At 39.9% G+C, this 19,217-nt stretch overlaps 1 protein-coding gene across 1 annotated transcript in view; it reads left to right on the top strand.

Moving 5' to 3' along the window:
* Positions 1-19,217, top strand: part of PKHD1 (PKHD1 ciliary IPT domain containing fibrocystin/polyductin) — a 248,200-nt gene that overhangs the window by 171,900 nt on the left and 57,083 nt on the right. Inside the window, exons 53-58 of the mRNA XM_074153149.1 lie at positions 68-155; positions 3,109-3,263; positions 5,178-5,330; positions 5,701-6,579; positions 7,713-7,875; positions 11,142-11,302. Of these exons, the coding sequence (XP_074009250.1) occupies positions 68-155; positions 3,109-3,263; positions 5,178-5,330; positions 5,701-6,579; positions 7,713-7,875; positions 11,142-11,302 (1,599 nt within the window). The remainder of the gene's footprint in view (positions 1-67; positions 156-3,108; positions 3,264-5,177; positions 5,331-5,700; positions 6,580-7,712; positions 7,876-11,141; positions 11,303-19,217) is intronic.

The raw sequence follows: 19,217 nt of genomic DNA, 5'->3' as shown, positions 1-19,217 counted from the left end.
GTTATTGGTTCAGTTCTTCTCGGCTCTCTCTTTTCCCTAACTTTTGATCTCATTCTGCTTTTTCCAGGGGTTTATGGAAAGGTGCAAATTTATAGTGCTTATCCGAAGACGTCTTGGACACATCTGGGAACTAATATTGCTCCTGGCAATGAAAGGTGGTAATTTGCCCAAATATGCCTCCAAATATTAAGTTTGGGCTCCTGTTCTTATGACTTGTATTAATTTTCCTATGACTTGTATTACTCTTCTCCTTTGTGATAGGCTCTGTTTAAAATATGGCTAGGCAGAAGAACAACAACTGTGTTATGTCTTGCAAGAAAATTATACAATTTTTAGATTCATTTTAATCCTAAAGAAGAATAAAGCTGAGATTTTCTTCTTTCTTTCTGTCCTTCTTTCTTTGCTTGCTTCAGACCTTCTTCATTCTTTCCCTTCCTCCATCTCTCCCTCTGCCTTTCTCTCTCTTTTTAAAAGGAAGAGATATACCCCAAAATGGCTGATACCTTGGTGATTAGGATGTTCATTTTGGTTTCAGAGACCTACATTAAAATCTCATCTCTGAATTAAGCAAAACTGGGATATGATTCTTCAATATCTTAGTTCACTCCTTTTTGGAGTGGTTTCTGGAGTATAGCCTGTGTAGCCTGAAGAGTAAGATTTCTGTCTGGGATGTGAGCTTTCTAGGGCTTTTTCACTTAACCTTGGCAAAAATAGCTTTGAAAAGCCACCTTCTCTCTCCCCTGTTGCTTCCAATCCATAAGCTTTTACAGCCCCTGCAGCTGACTCATCTTCATCATCACTTACCCATGAAGTTAGTCTGAAGGCTTAGCCAGAACTGTCCAGGTTAAGTGGAGATGGCACAGATGCTTGTTAAGTAAATAGGTGTCTATGGCCTGAAGTTCAAAACCTTTCACCTGAACTAGAGAATCTGTCTGCACAAGGATCTCCTCTGGAAGTGCATTGACCATTAGTTGGTGTGGGGCAGGCACCTACTAGCTCTCCCTGGAGCTCTTTTTCTTGACTCTGCCTTGCACAAAATTTTCATTGTCTTTTGCTGTAATTCTTCCAAGTGCTTAGTTTTTAACAGAAATATGTATATTCAAAGAAAAATATCTATCTGTCAGGCCTAACAAAAACTCACTAGAAGAGTTCCCATCAGTGTAGAGGTGAAATATCAGCATTTAGGGAAGGAATTATTTGGAAACTCGTTGTAGAGATGGGCAACGGAAACATAAAGACCTCACAAGTAGGATCCGTGTGTTGATAGCTCTTACACAGTTGAGAATCTACTGTTGATTAATTGTTTAGGATTGCTGTATAGTCAGGGGAGAGACACATACTTCCAGATACTGATTCAAACCATACAACATTAGAATCACCCTCTGGAAATTCTTCTCTTTCCCTGTTTAGGATGGGAGTTCAGAGTAAGCAGATTCCTGAGTGAAACATGCCAGTAAAATTCTTGGATGAAATGGATCCAGGCTAGTATTTGTCTGCTGCCCAGATGTTTTATATAAAATATCATGAGGTGCTAAGATACAAGTATTTGGAGTTCATTCATCCATGTTAAATATGGCACAAACAGTTGTTTCCATTGTTAAAATAAAGAAAAAGAAAAAAACCCAAAACTATTTATCACGAAAACTTGATTAATAGCCAGCTAAGAGTTAATGTAGTTAGATACAGGAAAGTGCTAGAGTATGAAGGAAGTGGCTTTTTTACTGACTGAGAGAAGCTGCTGTATATATTTTCCAGCATGAATCAGCACATGAGTTAGGGAAGGATTATGGTTTCAAAAAGAAGGAGAAAAAAAACCCCAGTATTTACTTACTGGCATTGAAAAGCTAAATTAGTATTTCAATAGATCGGTGTCTCACAAAATGTTAGACTTCTGTACTGAATGTTCACAAGTGCTTAAAACTGGAAGTACTCATCTTGAGTCTACTCATCTTTGAAAAAAACTGTGAGATGCAACACTAGGAAAACTTGGCAACACAGATTGCGAGTTACAACTCTTTAAGACTTTCTTTTCCTTCTGCACTTCTTTCACTCTTGAGTGGATGATGAGGCATTCTCTGAATTCATTCAGTGGTCCATTTTCTTAACAATGACCTGAGGAGAATCGATGATCACCAGGCCAGCATCAGTCACCCTGTAATAGGACCCTATGGGTGTTTGTCAAATATATATAAACACCTATCGTTATCCATTTTGCTTTCACTAAATGCATCTATTATCTGTATGTGAAGCTAAAAAACCACCGAACTACAAATATAACTTTGAATGCAAAGGGAGATATTCAGTTCAAGATTAAAACAGATAAATATAGGTATCTGTGTGGAATGTTGCAAAAGGTGCTTAAACTCCCATTCAAGTCAGTGGAATTGTAGATGCTGGAGCCTAGAGGGCTATTCAGCTGCCAAGGCCAGGATTCAGGTACATAAACATAGTTTTTTGGGATTATCTGAGGTGTCTTTGCGTTCATCTAAGATGCCTTGGAATCCCCTCCATGGCTTCCACCTGTGTCTCAAGGAATGCTCCATGAACAAGTCCTATCATAACAGCTGATGTCTTAGGTATTCTGGGACATCTCAGACAGCAACAGATGCCCTTGTTTAGGCAAACAAATCCTGCTTTACATGCCCAGTTCAGAGAGAGCTGAATTGTCTTCCACACACTACTGACGGTACTGATCAACAGTATGGGAAGCTTAACTGCCAAGTGCACGCTCACACACATACCCCTACACATGGACACCTTCATTTTGCTGTCTAAGTCCAAAGTTGGCTTTCAGCTCTGGAGGATATTCCTGGCATCAAAAATGGTCTGACACATCTTTGGTAGGCAACTTACTTTAGCCCTGTAACTCTGCACTGGAATTATATACCTTGTTAATCAGCGGTGTAATAGATGTTTCAGGATGAAATTCCTCCCACATATTTCAGACATCTGTTTTTGCAGAAAGCCCTGAAGGTGCTTTTCCTAGAGCTTAGCCTGTGGATTTTCTCCGAGATCTGCCTAGGCAAAACTGTTGTTCGGTTTTTAGGAAATCTGTGAGCATAACTCTCATAAATGTAGTGACATTGGCTTAATATCTTGGCGTTACAGGATTTTTGTGGAAGACAAAGTGGATTGGAATGATGGTGGAGATATTGTGATCAGCTCTTCCTCCTACGAAGCCCACCAGGCTGAAGTAGTTACACTTAAAGAAGTCAATGGTCATAGCATAAGAATTCATGAACACCTTCTGCACAGGCATATTGGTAAGGAATCTATCTTTCCATTGGCGAGAGTTTTACTTCTGAAGAACATTGGCTTTCCATTTCAGACCTCACCAAGATCAATTCTACTTTACTGAGGTATCTTCAGTTCTTTTTCCATCTGCTTTTTTCTTACTGGTTTAATCTTGAAAATGGGATGTTCAAATTTGCACAGAATAGCTGATTCTAACATGAATTTCTGGGAATAGAATTAATTCAGTGCTGAATACTTTTGGAAAACTTTCTGATGTTTCATGTTTTAAGAAGAACTGATTAACAGAGGGAGAAAGTAACTGAAATTTTAAAGGAAAAAACTAAATGTAGATTTCTTTTTTCAGGCCATTTACACAATTTCTGTGGTGCACGGAAAACTAAAAACTGTTTAAAAAATCCTTTTTTTTTTCAAATTGCAAAATAATTAGACTCATGGAGTTTCAAGTGAAAAATTTTATCAACTCCATGGCATGAAATTAGTGTATTTGTAATCTAATATGTAAGTAAACATAAAATATGTATACAGCTCTATTTCCTGTGTAGATTACATGGGATCTGTGTTTTAATGAAAAAAGAGAAGCACTGTTGGTAATTTATTTAATTTTATTTCAGCCCATAAAGTAAATTTATTATCATCTATTTAACAAAAATAAAAGACTTGTTATTAACAGGTCAAATTCTGAAGCTCCAAAACCAGAGTTTTCCTGTGGAAAGCAATACTTTTTTTTAACTTAGTCTTTATTCAAGCTAGTAAGCACAGAAGTTAGTATGATGGATAAAAAGGTTCAGAAACATGGCTGTACCCGTGCTAGTAAACAAAGCTTCACACAGAACGGAGCCCTGTCCTGCAATTATCCATAGTGTTAATTGACAGTCTCCCCCATGGTACAGTTTTGTATGACAATTGCATTATTTTAAAAAAAAAATGCAGTTTAGATTATAACACGTCTAGATCTCATTTCCAGTAGTTTATGCACGGCCCTTTCTTTTTTTTTGTGAGGGAAGGAAGAAACCTGCCAGTCAGTCTTGCGGCCAGAGAATGGTTCTTATTTTCTTAGCTAATGTATATATATTATAAACATATCCTGAGATGAAATATTACATGCACGTTGAGTACTGCAGCAGTTGTTAGATGCAGCTGAAAAAGAAAGGACTGATGGGAGAAGTAAGATTACTGGGATTCACCTGGGCAAATGTAGATATCTACGGTAAATATTCACACATGAGCTAGTCTTTCTCAGCTCCCTTGATAATCAAAGCAGCAAAATACATACTGCTCACTTGTATTTCATCTTCCCCTGAAGCAGATGTATAAAACAGATAAAAAATTGCACTTGAGAATTGCCTGTTGCCTCTTGCTCTCCATTGGACATGAAAACAGTTTGGATAACTAAATCATATCTGTAGATATCTAAAGTCAGCTGAGATGAATTCCAAGTTAGACACCTGCATAAACTGTCTCAAAAGTCCCTTTTAGAAAAACTTCTTTTTAGAAAGCAACCAAGAAGGTATCAAATTGGTTTTTAGTATTGTCATTGGTCTGATCCTAACATGAATTCATGGAGAGCGGCTCTGCAGCATACTGAAGAATAACCCCAGTACATATAGCTTAGAAAAACTGAAGTGTGAATCTCGTCATTGATTTGGCATCTGCACACCGCAGGGAAAATATTTAACACCTTCTTTTTCTAAAAATGAAATATGTTGGTAAAATATAAGTGCATGGTGAATATTTGATGGGCAGGTGGCCTTTCTATTTTTGTGTTGATGCATGTAGATTGTGCTGGGGGAAAAACACACCTGAATGTCAGTGACGATTCTGCAGAGAAGCTGTGCGTAAGCTGTCAGGCTTGATGTCCCTCAAAGCACTGGTTTATAGGTATGATAGACACTTATCACATTTTCTCTCTTGAAACTCCCCAGGGCGTTCCCATGACACAGAAGATGGTAGACGCATCCCTTTGGCTGCAGAAGTCGGACTTCTAACACGCAACGTACAGATCAAGTCTGATGTGGCTTGCGCTGGGAGGATGCTGGTGGGACGTTTTACAGATTCGAGTGGGACAGAGTTTGAAGGTAGTTGAGATTCATCTGTCCTCATCGACCAGACCAGTTCTGCCCAAGAAAGGACTGTCTAACAACAGAGATATCTATTCGCATATGCTATGCAATTCTAAGCAAACTGTGTCCCTGTGACTTGTATGAGACATGAGCACTAGTAATACTTCATAAATAATGGAATGTATTTTGGAGGGGCTGTAGTGTGGTTAGTTGCTTTTTATTATACTTTTATATATATTTATGAACAAATACCTGGCACTGGCAGTACACTGACAAATATTGCCTGCTATTCTCTATGCGTGAGTGCTGTCTAAGTGAGTGTCATTCTTACCCGTTCTTCGGTAATTTTGTAAGCTTTTATTTCACTTTAGTTATCTCATTGCAGGTGTCCTTGAACTCTTAAATGTTGAATTTTTGAACTTTGGGCCTCCTCAGCTTTCTGCCATTGAATTCAGGAATATATCCCAAGGATCCTTGGTGGCGTCATCCAGCATTAATGGTTGCTGTGGAGTTGGCATTAAAGCAGTGATGAGCAGCTGGATCTTGTTGCATGATAACATGGTGTTCAACACAGTTGGACCTGGCATTGATTTGGAAGGGCAAAACCATTCTCTCATCAGGAACCTTGTTATTCTGAGCAGACAGCCAGAAGGGTTATTAAACTGGGTTGCTGGCATTAAGGTGAATCTTGTCATAGGTGTCTCCCTCTGTGGCAATGCTGTGGCAGGATCTGAGCGAATTGGTTTCCATATCAGGGGCCAAGAGTGTTTGCTAGATGGAGAGCATTGCAGTGAAAACGTGGCCCATTCAAGCCTCCATGGTATCCATCTGAACTGGGGAGATGGATTTCAGACCTGCACTAGAATCACAGGTTTTCTGTCCTATAAGAATTACGACTATGGTGTCATGTTCCACCTTGGAAGCAGTGTCATCATGGACAATGTGGTGCTGGTGGACAACACTGTGGGTCTCCTTCCAGTAGTGTATTGCCGTTATGCCAAGCAATGCCTCACGGGGAAAAGATTCATAGAACTTAGAAACTCCATCATTGTCGCAACAAGCTCAGCTTTTGACTGCATCAGAGACAAGATCAAGCCCCTCTCAGCTGATCTAACAGCCAAGGATCGACCACCGTACTACCCTCAAGGAGGCCGCGTTGGGATTTTATGGCCTACATTTACCACTGTTCCCAGCCAAAGGCCTGATAACCCGTGGCACAAAACTGGGCATTGTCCAAAAGTCCTGGGACTCATGAAGCTGAAAGGTTGGTCTTCCATGTCCACTGGCCAGACTATTCTGTCACAGTTTTTCTTCACTAGTTATATTTTTCCAATTGAAGTTGCAGCCTTCCACACCCACAAACGGATGTGGTGGGGAAATCTGAGCCTCAGTGGAATTAGTAACAGAATCGTCTTCAGTTCGATACAGTTCAATTAAAAAATATATTATTTGGTATTTTTCACTTCCTGAATCCACTGCAGTTAATTGTGTCATGTGCTAATGTACATATTTTACCTCAAACATGCCTGCCTTCTGTGCAATTTTTCCACTTCATTAATTTCTCTGATCTACAGTTACTTCTAGCTAAATAAAGATACCAAGTTTGGGAAGTGAATAGCACACTTTGTATAGAATTTGCGTAGAACATTATGACTACAGCTGTACAGAAACAGTTATGGCTTTTATTGTTATAAGAGATTGTACACAAGGAATAAAAGTCAGTTATATATCCCACCTCTTTTGTTCAATAAATTTTACAGTCCCCAGAGTAATATTTGCATATAGCAGAACCTAGATAGCTGGTTGCTGTGATGGGATCTAAATACCTCCCAGTTTTTATGTTTTTATCCCTCACTGCTACCTGCTTTTGTAAGAAAAGATATTATCCTCCTTTTAAGGAAGAATAAGGGAGGCAGAGAAAGACAAATAAACTTGCCCAGGGTCTCACAGAGAATTTGTGGCAAAGCATGGATTTTGTAGGTGCACAAGAGCTCAGTGCCAGAGCCCAGTACATGTCACCAGACCCAGTTCATCTCATATTAACATCTGGAGAGTGGATAAACCACCCAAAGAAGGTTGTCATTAAACTGGTTCTTACTGATTCAAATGAAAATTTATTAATCACTCTCTTTTGTTTCTTTCTCACTATTTCTTTTGATTTCATTTCCTATTGGCATGACTTGGATTGTGTCAATTTAAGATGTAAAACTTGGCTGTGGAATATTCTAAAGCTAATTGAAGACCTATGATCAATGTAATTGGTCTGATTTAAAAGTTATTTGTGTGCATATATATATGGGAGCAAACACAGAAAATGTCATAGGACAGAGCCTTTTCCTCTCTGGTTCTGGCACTCCTCTACTTTTCCTCGCTTGATCTTCTCTTCATCCCTTGCAGAAGTCACCTTTACTGGCTTTACAAAGAGCTGCTACAGTGAAGACAGGGATGTCTGCATCATGTCAAATGCTGACCCTTTAGGCATCATGCCTCTTATCACAGCGGAGAGATCAAAGATGCAGCACGTCAATGAGAAGGACATGTTCTACTTTAACCCAACAAGGTAACATGCTTTATTTTGAACTATTTTTTTCAATGGTTTGTTAAAAAAAAAAAAAAAAAAAAAAAAAGCACCTACAGTTTTGGGACTATCTTCACCTCTGTTTGTATCAGCTGTCTTTTTGCGTTGTCTTACAGAGAGTTTAAGCAATTGGTTTAGACTGGATGTCGAGCTGCAGAGCAGTCCCATGCTTTGTCTCTGTCTCTGCTCTTGTACTGCTCCTGTCTGGCAAAAATGAACAAGCTCAGACAACAAACAAACAGGCACATAAAAACTCAAACCCAGAAAAAAGAAAAAAAAAAAACAGCTTTATTTTAGGGTATTTTTTTTAAAATTTGAGGTTCAGATTCCATCAAGGTGCATCTCCAGACCAATCCTCTTGGATTTTCCCTTTTACTGACATTTATATAACAAAACAAACTTCACTTATCCCATTTCTTAAAACTCCATCCTGAGCATCTCTGACTTCTCAGCCTCTGGCTTCAGAAAATGTCAGCACCTCCAGCAACAAACCCTGAGACAGGGAATGTCCTTTTGGTCGGGGAAACAGAGCTTGATTTTTGCCTGCGAGATCACATCAGAAATGTTGATCAGTACCAGGCAGGCTGTGAGATGTCAAATGATTGCCAGAACTGCTCCTGCCCAGGGAGAATATCGTCTCTGTGTGGAGGAACATGGAGGAGGGAGGGGAGAGCTTCATCTCTAACCTTAAGTCATTGCTGGTTGCAGTGGTTTTAATATACCACATCCAATGGAAACCACATATCTGTTTATTTATTACAACCGGTGAATACAATACAGAGGCTATGTCAGGAAAGCCTTGAAGTAGCAGAAAAATCCAGCATGGACTCCACTTGCCAGTCAAAAATAATTGGAGGTGTCCCGCACTGCTATGTTTAGAGCCCCTCCAGCCTTCTGCCAGAATTTTTATTTTATTCTATATTTTTGCTTTTTGCTCTGGGCATTAGTTTGCGTGTAGATTTCTGAGACCTGTCCAGCTTGTCAGCTCCCATTATGTTTCATTCTTGTATCCATCCCACAATATTATGCTATTAGTGAGCTGCTGAATATGCAGTCCACTGCAAGAGCTGGTGATTTTCAAACATGATGAATGCACATGGATTACTGAAGGCTTTCTTAGTAGTCTGGTAAACCTCTGAGGGAGATTACATCTCTCAGTGCTCCTCATGCATGATCTGCATGCATTTATTTAATCCACGTTTGTAACTGCTGAGCTTGATCCAGGCTGTGGCTGCATTGTTCTGCTTCAGCATCCTGAAGGGATATCTTGATGGATATGTCCTGTCAAAGAGAAGGTGAGCGTTGCCTTAGAGCAAGAGAGGAAATAGAAACATCAGGGAATATGGCAAGACCATGAAATACTTTGCTTGTCCCACTGGTAGACCCAGCCAGCTGAAATGCTGGATCTTTTGAGAGATGTTCTAGAATTGAATTAGCTGTCAGGATCAGAGGAGCTGTCTTTCTTCTTCACATCTTTTGACCTGTGTTGATTGGGGGCACTGGCCCATTTGTTCCTCTGCCCCTACTGTAAATCTCTGCCTATACCTGTTTGCCACGTTCAAAATGTCAATAACTGTTTTTTTCCAACCTGACCCCAAGAAATCCTAAGTTTTCTTCAAGACTTAATGTGTATCCATGTAGCAATCTGTAGATGTCTCCATGGACTTGCTGGATTACAAGTTATTGTACTTTGTAGTAGGAGTGATACAGCCAGTGGGATGGTTCCTTTAAGCTGTGTTAAACTGTTAGTCAAAAACCAGTTAAAAGCACTTAAGACCCTCAGCATGTGATTCAGCTCACTACGCTTTAGTGATCCGAAATTTAGGCATGTAATCTAAAGAAGACACTAAGCTCATTTTGTAGGCAAGGGACAATTGTCTAGGAAATTATTTATCTCAACTGTCCTACATATGTCTCAGATGAGGTGAGTTCCCCTCCAACAAACCCGTCCTGTTGCAGGGACCTCTCTTTGTGGAAGCCAGTCTTCAATGATCTACCCAGAAATTAATAGGTTTTTGTGGCTATTTCAAGCCGCTAAATTTATAATTTCCTCCTGAGAGTATACTGATGATAAAGTTGGATAAACTTATTTTAAAATTAGATGTTTTTTGCTGAGATACATTATCATGCCATCTAAAATGAGCTTTTTCCTAGTTTGGACTAATGCTCTGAAACTCTCTTAGCTTACTAGTGTTGTTTTCAAAGCACGGTTTAATTCTGTTCTTAGGATCTGAGCTTTTCATTAGAAAGGGAAATAGCTATTCATTGTCTGGGAGACAGAACTGGTTGAGTAATCACCTACTACTAGATATGTGTGACTGGGTGCTGAAACCCTGGCTCAGGCATAACTTTGAGGCGAGATCCATGTGCACTTCACTTTAAGCCCATCAAATCCACAAAAATGACATTGAATCTCTAAACTGAGCTTTTTTATTGGAACATAAATTAGGACAATAATCTTTTCAGATGCAGTTCCAGACACCTGGGTATGAAAGGAAAACCAACAACAAACAAAACATGTTTATAAACACATTAATCCTTATGTACCATGTCCAATTAGAGTGGATTTTCTCTTTCAAGTTTGCTTCTACTCTAGAAATGTTAAGGGTTTCTTTGACCTGTTACAAATTTCTCTGAATTCCTACCAGAAGTTTCTTTATTTGAGATGTGTGTTGCCTGCTGGGTCCCTGTCTCAGCTACAGGCTTCATCTGCCATAGGTCAAGAATTGATGGCGGATGGATATTGACGCATCGCTGCAGTTCCTCAGATCAGGAGATCAAAGGGGGAACCAGAGGTATTCAGTCAGCAACTTTATACCTGGATCTAAAGATCATGAAGGTCCACACTGGCCAAAACAAATCCCAGGGAGGAGGAGACCTGGGGATAGAAGTTATACTGGAAAGATGATGGTTTTCTCTGTCCAAATCCAGGCAACCTTTGGAGAGAGAGGACATCAGTTTAGGGGTTTTTTGTCAATTTGGATACAAACATACCAAAATATAAATATTGCTACAGAATTTCTTTGCAGAGTATGCCAAATCTCAACTGAAATGCTTAGGTTTCATTCATTTTTCACTTATTTTCTGCTTTTTCTTCTCTTCAGCATGTGAGTTCACCTACTAAATGTCAAGATGTCACATGCATGTGCAGAAGTGCTTGTTGCCAGCATAAATAAGTTAAAAACAACAGCACAATATTTTTCCTTTGCTCACTTCTTCATAATAACATGACGTCTCCTACCTGTCAGTGTACAGACCTCTGAAGACACCATGTTCCCTGAAAAGAGATGCAAAGGCTCGAGGAAAGCCCTTTTCAAGGATTTGGATGGAGGTGTCCTGGACCTAGAACCGCCTGTTTCTGTTTTCCCAGAGTCAGAGTTTGAATGGACACAGTTCTACCTGCAAGCTGGTAAGTATCTGCGCTATCTGGAGTGCTTGCAAAGTCATGTGTGCACTTGACCCATGAGGTGTGGGTTTGCCCCAGGCTTTCAATGAGACCTACATCTGAGGTCCAGATGGTGGTGGTCCCAGATTGTGTGATGCCTTTCCAGGATGGGGGTAGTGAGTTATGGTGTAGAAGTCTGTGATGGCTCATTGTATAGTTCTGTGTCCACCAGTGCCTCTCTGCCATCTTGCAGGATTATTTCAACTGGCATCCTTAGCCTCTTTAGAGTTTAATTCATTCATTTTAAGACCTGAACAGAACACACCCGCCCTTTGAAAAGTAATAGAGTCATAGAATCATTATGGTTGGAAAAGACCTTTAAGATCATCAAGTCCAACCATTAACCTAGCACTGCCAAGTTACCGCTAAACCACATTCCCCAGTACCACATCTACACGTCTTTTAAATACCTTCAGGGATGCTGATTCCACCACTTACCTGGGCAGCCTGTTCCAGGGCTTGACAACACTTTTGGTGAAGAAATTTTTCCTAATATCCAATCTAAACCTCCCCTGGCACAGCTTGAGGCCATTTTATCTTGTCCTATTGCCTGTTACTTGGGAGAAAAGACTAACCCCCAACTTCCTACAACCTCCTTTCATGGAGTTGTAGAGAGCAAGAAGGTCTCCCCTCAGCCTCCTTTTCTCCATGCTGAACACCCTCAGCTCCCTCAGCTGCTCCTCACAAGACGTGCTCCAGACCCCTCACCAGCTCCATTGCCCTTCTCTGGACACACTCCAGAAGTTCAGTGTCTTTTTTTTTGTAGCTGAGGGACCTACTACAAGTCCTCTGAGAGCATTAAGTAAGACATGCCACATAAATGCTACATAAGTGCAAAATAATAGCAATAATTGGCCCAGCGAGGATTTTCATCCATATCCCACTGAGGAGATAATCAAGCTGAAAACTCAGTCCAGAAGTTTAAAGACCCCTCTCTCTGGTTTAAAAAGGCCCATTCTGCTTGGTAACCACTTTCTGAAGGTTCACACAGCAAGGCTCCATTCTCATCCTGATTAAAACTCTGCTCTCTGATTCTGAATAAACTCTTTAATTACAATTAACGTTTCCTGTGCCTGCTGCTGATGGTGGCCATTTTGCTGGAAAGGCGCATCGTTTGTGACTCCAGCGGTATGGGAGACTGATGGAAGGGACTGTAATTAATCCCCTTTTCCATCCCGCTCTGAAACTGATTAAACACGAGAAGAACTTTAATCTTTAAACAAAATGTCTAATGTGTACCCAGTAAAGGCTTTTCCTCTAAGGATCCCACTCTAACTGGCTGCTTACAGGGCTGATTAATGTGTTGTCTAGATGCAAACACTGGTTTTTACTCTACCTTTTCTGCCCTGATTATGAATCACACACAAGCGCTAATACCCTAGCAGTATTTCCACTTAGCACCTGCATATTAACAAACACTTACTTTTTCAGACAGAACCTGGATTTTATTTAGATTCACTCCATTTTTAGCATACCCTGGCACACAGTCCTGTGCGTGTCAGGAATCCCCACCATCTAACTCTCAACCTGCGCTCCACAGGGTTATTCTCCTTGTCTAATGGAGGCGACAGCATATGGTAAATGCTGCCTGCCTCTGAGGCTATAACCAAATTGCTGTGACTTTTTCTTGCTGCCCAAATATGAATGGGGATTTTTTTTTCCCTCTCCCTTTGCAATTGTGTTTAATTCCTCTGCATTTCTGATACTGACCTGCAGTTCCTTTCATCTTGAGGTTGACATTTGGAAAGGCACAGCTTGATGCTAAGGTGAATTCATGGTTGTCTCCTTCCCCTCTCTCCTCCCTCCTTCTCTCTCTTGAACATTGTAGCACTGAGTATTTTGCACAGCTCAGTTCAGGCTCCCATGCTAGACAAACAGGAGAAAGTATTCACCTTTTCTGCCCTCACAGATTTTCTGTGTGGCCAGATTCCCCCTTGGCCTGACAGTCCTTCAAGGCCACTGATGAAGGAGGCATTATGATGCTGTTGAGCAGAATTTGGCCCTTGAAGTTCTATCTGTCCTGAATCCAGATGAGCATTTGGCACTTGCATTATCTGGGTGATCAAGACCCACCTGCTGATCCTCTTATCCGCACATCCACCTGGTACCCTATTAAACTGGAGTAATTCTGACCACCTTTAGCAGCTTCATCAGAGTACTGCATTGTAGCGGTTAGTGCTCCACCAGCCTGACTAAGCACAGAGACAGGAGATAGTCTTTTCAGGTAGCTACACAACATCCTTGCCACTTCCACAGTTCAGGGACACAGGTTTCTTTGAGAGTTAAAAGCTCTGGCTTTCCACATCCTCTTAATTATACCTTCATCCAGATGCATGAATATATTCCCTTTAAGCTTCCAGCTTGGACAATCAGCTTGAAATTATTGACCCTTTAGCCATTTCTAGATATTCTGATTATTCCCAGAGGAAGCAAACCAAAAAACTCAACATACTTCAGGGATACAAAAGCCAAGAAAAGGTTTTCCCAGAAGACTACCATAGGGAAGAGGTTTCAGAGGAATAACTGGGGCACAGTGGATCATTCAGTATGATTAAAGTTCCTGAAATCATATGACATCTTCTATTGAAGATGCAATCAATATAGAATATATGTAATATATTTTTTGTTATTATTTGTATATATATATGTATACACACGTGTACGCATGTGTGCAATAGGCAAGGAGGGGCTGCTTGGCTTCCTGAGTCCTGTCCACTGCAGTTGGGCAGTAGCAAGCCATGCAATGTATATTTAATATATATATACATTGTACCCACTTTTTTTCCTTTTGTCTTCCTGTGTGCGTGATCTTTTACCTCCTGCGTTAGCTCCATAGACCAGCTATTTTTATTGTGCCTTTCTGTAGAAGCAGAGTTGTTCACATAAAACCAAAGTTTTAGTTTTCTTGATAAACCACAGAATTCAGAAAAAAAAAAAAAAAAAAAAGCAAGGAGGGAACAGATCCAAGATTTTTGTTATTATTTCTACTGAAAGAAAAAGGAGCAACAACAAAAGTGGTTTTGAGTCAAACAAAGCATAATTATTTTTTAATCTAAAAGTACTTTTTGCTCTTTTTTTTTCTTTTAAATATAATGCTGCAAAAGTTTAGAATAAAATGTTTTCCAATACCCCTTGTCCCTAAATCATTTATGAGGAACTTTCACAGTTTCATTTTTCAAATTAGTCAAAACAATTTAATGAGTTTAACATGAATTTGTAATTATTTTAATCTCTTTGAGCTGCCATTTTTGGATGACAAAATGTTTTTGTCCCAAAACTCATCTCTATAGCAAACTTCTTACAAAAGAGCTTGGGGCCAGGCCTGGAGCACTGAATGGTACCACGATACAGGAAATGCCAGAATCACGAGCTTGACAGCAGAATTAGCTATAAACACGAGTGTGTCTAGCTGAGGAATGAAGGATAAATGAACAGTCTGTGCACTCCACTGATCTCTGTGCCCAAGTTAAAACTCCTGTTCCACAAAGGGTTGCTGATACAACCATCATCCTGAAGTTAAAAGTTTCAATCATTTGCTGGCTATCTGCAGTAATTATAGAACTCTGTTATTACACTGCCTCATGACAATGTCTGTAACCCAACAATAGCCAACTCCTAGAGACAATGAAGTTCGTTTTCTTCCCTTAGTGGAAATGTAGCTGAGAACCAGTGGCTGGCAGAAGATTCGTCTGACCCCAATTCCATTACCTCCAATGGTCTCTCTGGTGAACACAGAGAGATTCACATCCTTGGGGCAGAAGTTATGTGGGTAGACATGGATGTCTGAGAGACAAACCCAAGTATTTCAAGTTTTAATTTAGAGCCTATAAACACACTTATTTTCTTCCTGCTGGCAGACATGTTCCAGGCATTTTTTTAAAGCAATTTGCGCTAAATAACCGTAGAATTGTAGAACAGCCTAGGTTAGAAAGGACCTCGAAAGGTCACCTGGTCCAAACTTTTGTGGAAAGGGAGCCTAGAGGAGATTATCTAGCACACTGTCCAATCACATCTTAAAAACCTCCAGTGATGGAGACTCTACTACATCCCTGGGAAGGTTGCTCCAGTGAATGATTGTTCTCACTGTATAAACAAATATTTCTTATAGCAAGATGAGACCTCTCCTAGTGCAAATTGTACTCATTGCAACTTCCCTTCTCGATGTAGCTCCTTGTAAAGAGAGAGCCTCTGTCCCCTTTGCAGCCTCCCTCTAAATACTGGAATACTGTGATGAGGTCCCCTGAGCCTTCTCCTTTCCAGGCAGAAAAGACCTAACTATGTCAGTCTTTCCTCATAAGGCAAGTTCTCGAGCTTTTTGATCATCTTTGTGGCTCTCCTTTGGACCCTCTCCAGCCTGTATCTTTCTGAACTTTGGGTACCAGAACTGGACACTGTACTCCAAGTGCGGCCTGACAAGCTCTGAGTAGAGTGGTATGATCATGTCTCTGTGTCTGCTACCAAATCCAAAAGTGAGTCCTTCCCATTCTTATTTTTCCTCTTTAGCATGGCTTCAAATTTGGCCAGAAGAATAACCTTGTTATTGTATCTCGTGAACCATGAGTCTCGTGTAACATATGTAACCATGTGTCTTGTGAAATTGTTAATTATAATTCAGAGTTCCCAGTGTGACTTCCATGCTGGTTTCTAAAGAGATGCAGAAAGATCCTTAGGTTTGCATGAAAGCGATTTCTTTGTGTATCCTATTTTATGGTAGTGTAACTGGTGGAGTCCCTGTTCTGCTTGCTTTTATTTCGAGTAATTCTGATGTACTGAAGGGTAAGGAAGTTCTGGGTTGTAGGATTTAGCTATTGTGCAACTTTTTCTTCCCATTTTTGATATGTTCTTGTTGTATTTATTGTAAATAATTGCATCTATTTTCTACCTTACACAAACCTGACACCTCCTTGTAAGGTCTCTGGGTACAGCAGATGCATCAGTGAAACTTAGGTCTGCCATACCCCTGTGGGACAGGCATATATTTTGACACTAGCTTCCCAGACAGAGGACAGAATTTGTGACTTGCCCAAGGTCAGTCAATGAATTAATGCATATCCTTCCAAAACCCTGACAGCCAGACTCTTAATCTAAAAGCACCCCACCCTGCTTAGACAGGTTGAAAAGTACGGTTGTATTAGCTAGAATCAGCCAAAAATGTATTTTACATTCTACTTTTTTATTAAAAATCATGCCCGGAGCATTTTTTGGAACTTCACTGAACACTTAAATTCTGGCTGTTTTTTTAAACAAAACAAAGAAAAAACTAAGTTGGTTTTGTTTTTTTTTTTTTTTAAATTAACATTTAAAATGCTGAGGAAGTGCTTTATTGAAAAAAAATGAGTTGGATTTAGTGGGAATCTGTTGGTGAGAGGATTAGTATGTTGTGGACAGCTGATCTTTTTATCTGACCAACAGATAACTGAGACTACATTTTCCTATATTGTTTTCAATCCAGACAAATCTAAAGCTGTCAAATTCCTACAGTGGTCTTGCTGGCTCTCTAGAGGTGGTCAGTACAATTTTTAGATCATAAAAGGGAAGGTATTTCATATGTAAATGCTTATCTGAAGCAACTTGGACAGACATTTAAACACTTACATCTTGTCAACTGCTATTGTAAAAAGCTCTCAGAAAGATTGCATGGTGTTGAGGTTAAATGTCATACATGAATATGCAGAGGTTTGTTAGGTTTCATCAAAAATAAGATAAAATGTCAGATCTAGATGTAAACAGACCAAAATTCCTGGGGAGATGGATCAAGCATTTTTCTACAATCTTCTTTTTTTTTTTTTTTCCCGGTAATTTTTATTATCGAATAAAATTCTCAAGTAATAATAGAGAAAGTACATAATTTTGGCACACAGGCTGCCAGTATAATCTAGAGCTAAAACTGTGTAAAAATGTTGCACCATATATATTTAATATTCCAAGGACTATGATTAGCTAACCTGTTATGCATAAACATGCATAGTAATTAAAGATGTTTGAGAAGAGAATGCAGGTTTGGTAGATTTGCAAGGAATGAAACAGATGCAATATTGGCCTGAAACATTTATTGTTTTCCTCTGAAGCTTTTTTATTTTTTTGTTCACAGATAGAAATTTGCCTTTTCTGCAATAAATGGCCCATGCAAAATGGGTTGAAAGTGGCAATGGAGGAGATTAAAAGAGCTGTTATGGAGTTATTGTTTTATAAAAACCAAACCTAATATGATCAGAAAATGCCTGTAACTTTTACTTAATTTTCCTGAAAATGCATTCCTGTTAAAGATTTCAGCAGACCTTAATTAAATTGAGACCAAAGTCGAGAATAAAGTTGGGAGGATTTTTTTGATGTTCATGGGAGAGTAAGGTTTAAAGGAAGACAAAAAGTAGCCAAAGTAAGCCTGTAGAGTAGAAAGACATAGGTTGCTCCTCTAGACTATAGAAACAGAAATAGTGGGCTGAAATTTCATCAAAGATCATTTTAGGTTTCGGGGAGAAAATGTTAAAAGAAAGACAGCGAAACACTGGAATATCTTTGTCTGAGTGTGTTGTGGAGTCCTGTGGAAGTTATGCAAGCATCCTTAGATGATCTAGATAGACATGATCTTTTCCTGAGGGGGGGGGGGGGGGGGGAGGGAGGATTGATCAAATAACTGCAGAAGGCCCCTTCTAGACCTATTTTCAAAATTCTATTAGGGTGCTTAGTGGTCTGGAGGAATCTTTGAGATCTGACAGTGATTAATGAGTCCAAAGGCCAGGATGTTGTAGTGGAAAGGTGTGGTAATTAGGACTTTCTACATACTGTTGATGAAGACAAAGAGTGGCTACTAGGGAGGTAACTGGTGCAGACAGACTCCCACCCAACCCATAGGCTTCGTCCCTCTCAGCCAGTCTGTTCTTGTGGAGTGCTAATGTGCTTGAAAGGTTGTGCAACATGTGGATGTAGAGGTTAGTCCCATGGAAAATGGTGTACAGGAGTTTACAGCATCAGAGAACCAAAATTGAAGCAGGTTCCTTATCCAGAACTCAGTAGCTCAGACATCATGCCTTTTCTTCAGAGGCACTGTTTGGCTCTCTATTCATTTCTACTTTAGCGATGCCTATAAATCTGAGTCAGTAGCTGGGTCTTGTTACTGTTAGACCATCCAGAAACTTTTCTGGTACCTTCTGGTAGAAGCTGCTGGTATCAATAGTCAATCCAGAAGGCTTCGGGAGAAAGAGAGGAAAGTAGAGAAGTGAAGCGGGGACACAGCTGAGGGCAGCAGCTTACATGGTAAAGCCTCTCTAGGCTTGATGGCTGTTACCTTTAAGGAGACTGGATGCCTGTGTTTATGCAATTAAAAAAAAGAAATGTGAATTGCATCCTGCACGTATAACTATATTATTTTCCTTAGATCTTAGAGGCATATCTATAATCCAGCCAAACTGCTGAGTGTTAGTTTGCAGAGCTTTACAGGGGAAGTACTGCATTTTGCCACAATTAATTTCGCAGAGGAAGCAGCCTGTTTAAAGACGCCTGCAGCAGTCACTAGAATTATGTGTTGTTTTTCAAGGCCACCAGACACGCAGTTGGCTAGGTTGGCTAATAAACAAAACAACAATGCAAAAACCCAGCCTTGTGGGGTTTGCAGGAAGAAGGGATGAGAAATAAAATGAGTAATGCTTACCTGCTAGGGGTGGGTGAAGACTATAATTGTTTAGCCCCCAGCAGATCCCTGCAAGGGTTAAAAATGACAAAGATATTAGTTGGTGACTGCTAAGATTGTTGGTTTGAAGCTCTGGGCAAAACACAGACTGTTATTTACCGGACTTGGTCGATTTACTTCTTAATGCAATAATGACCTGTGAAATGAAACGTGAGCTAGACAATTGTTCCTCATTGTTTCCAGTAAAACATC

This window comes from Numenius arquata, chromosome 9 (genome assembly GCF_964106895.1).
Source record: "Numenius arquata chromosome 9, bNumArq3.hap1.1, whole genome shotgun sequence".
NCBI classification, from domain to species: Eukaryota; Metazoa; Chordata; class Aves; order Charadriiformes; family Scolopacidae; genus Numenius; species Numenius arquata.
Note: the sequence above shows the minus strand (reverse complement) of the source record. Positions and strands in the feature narration are given on the sequence as shown.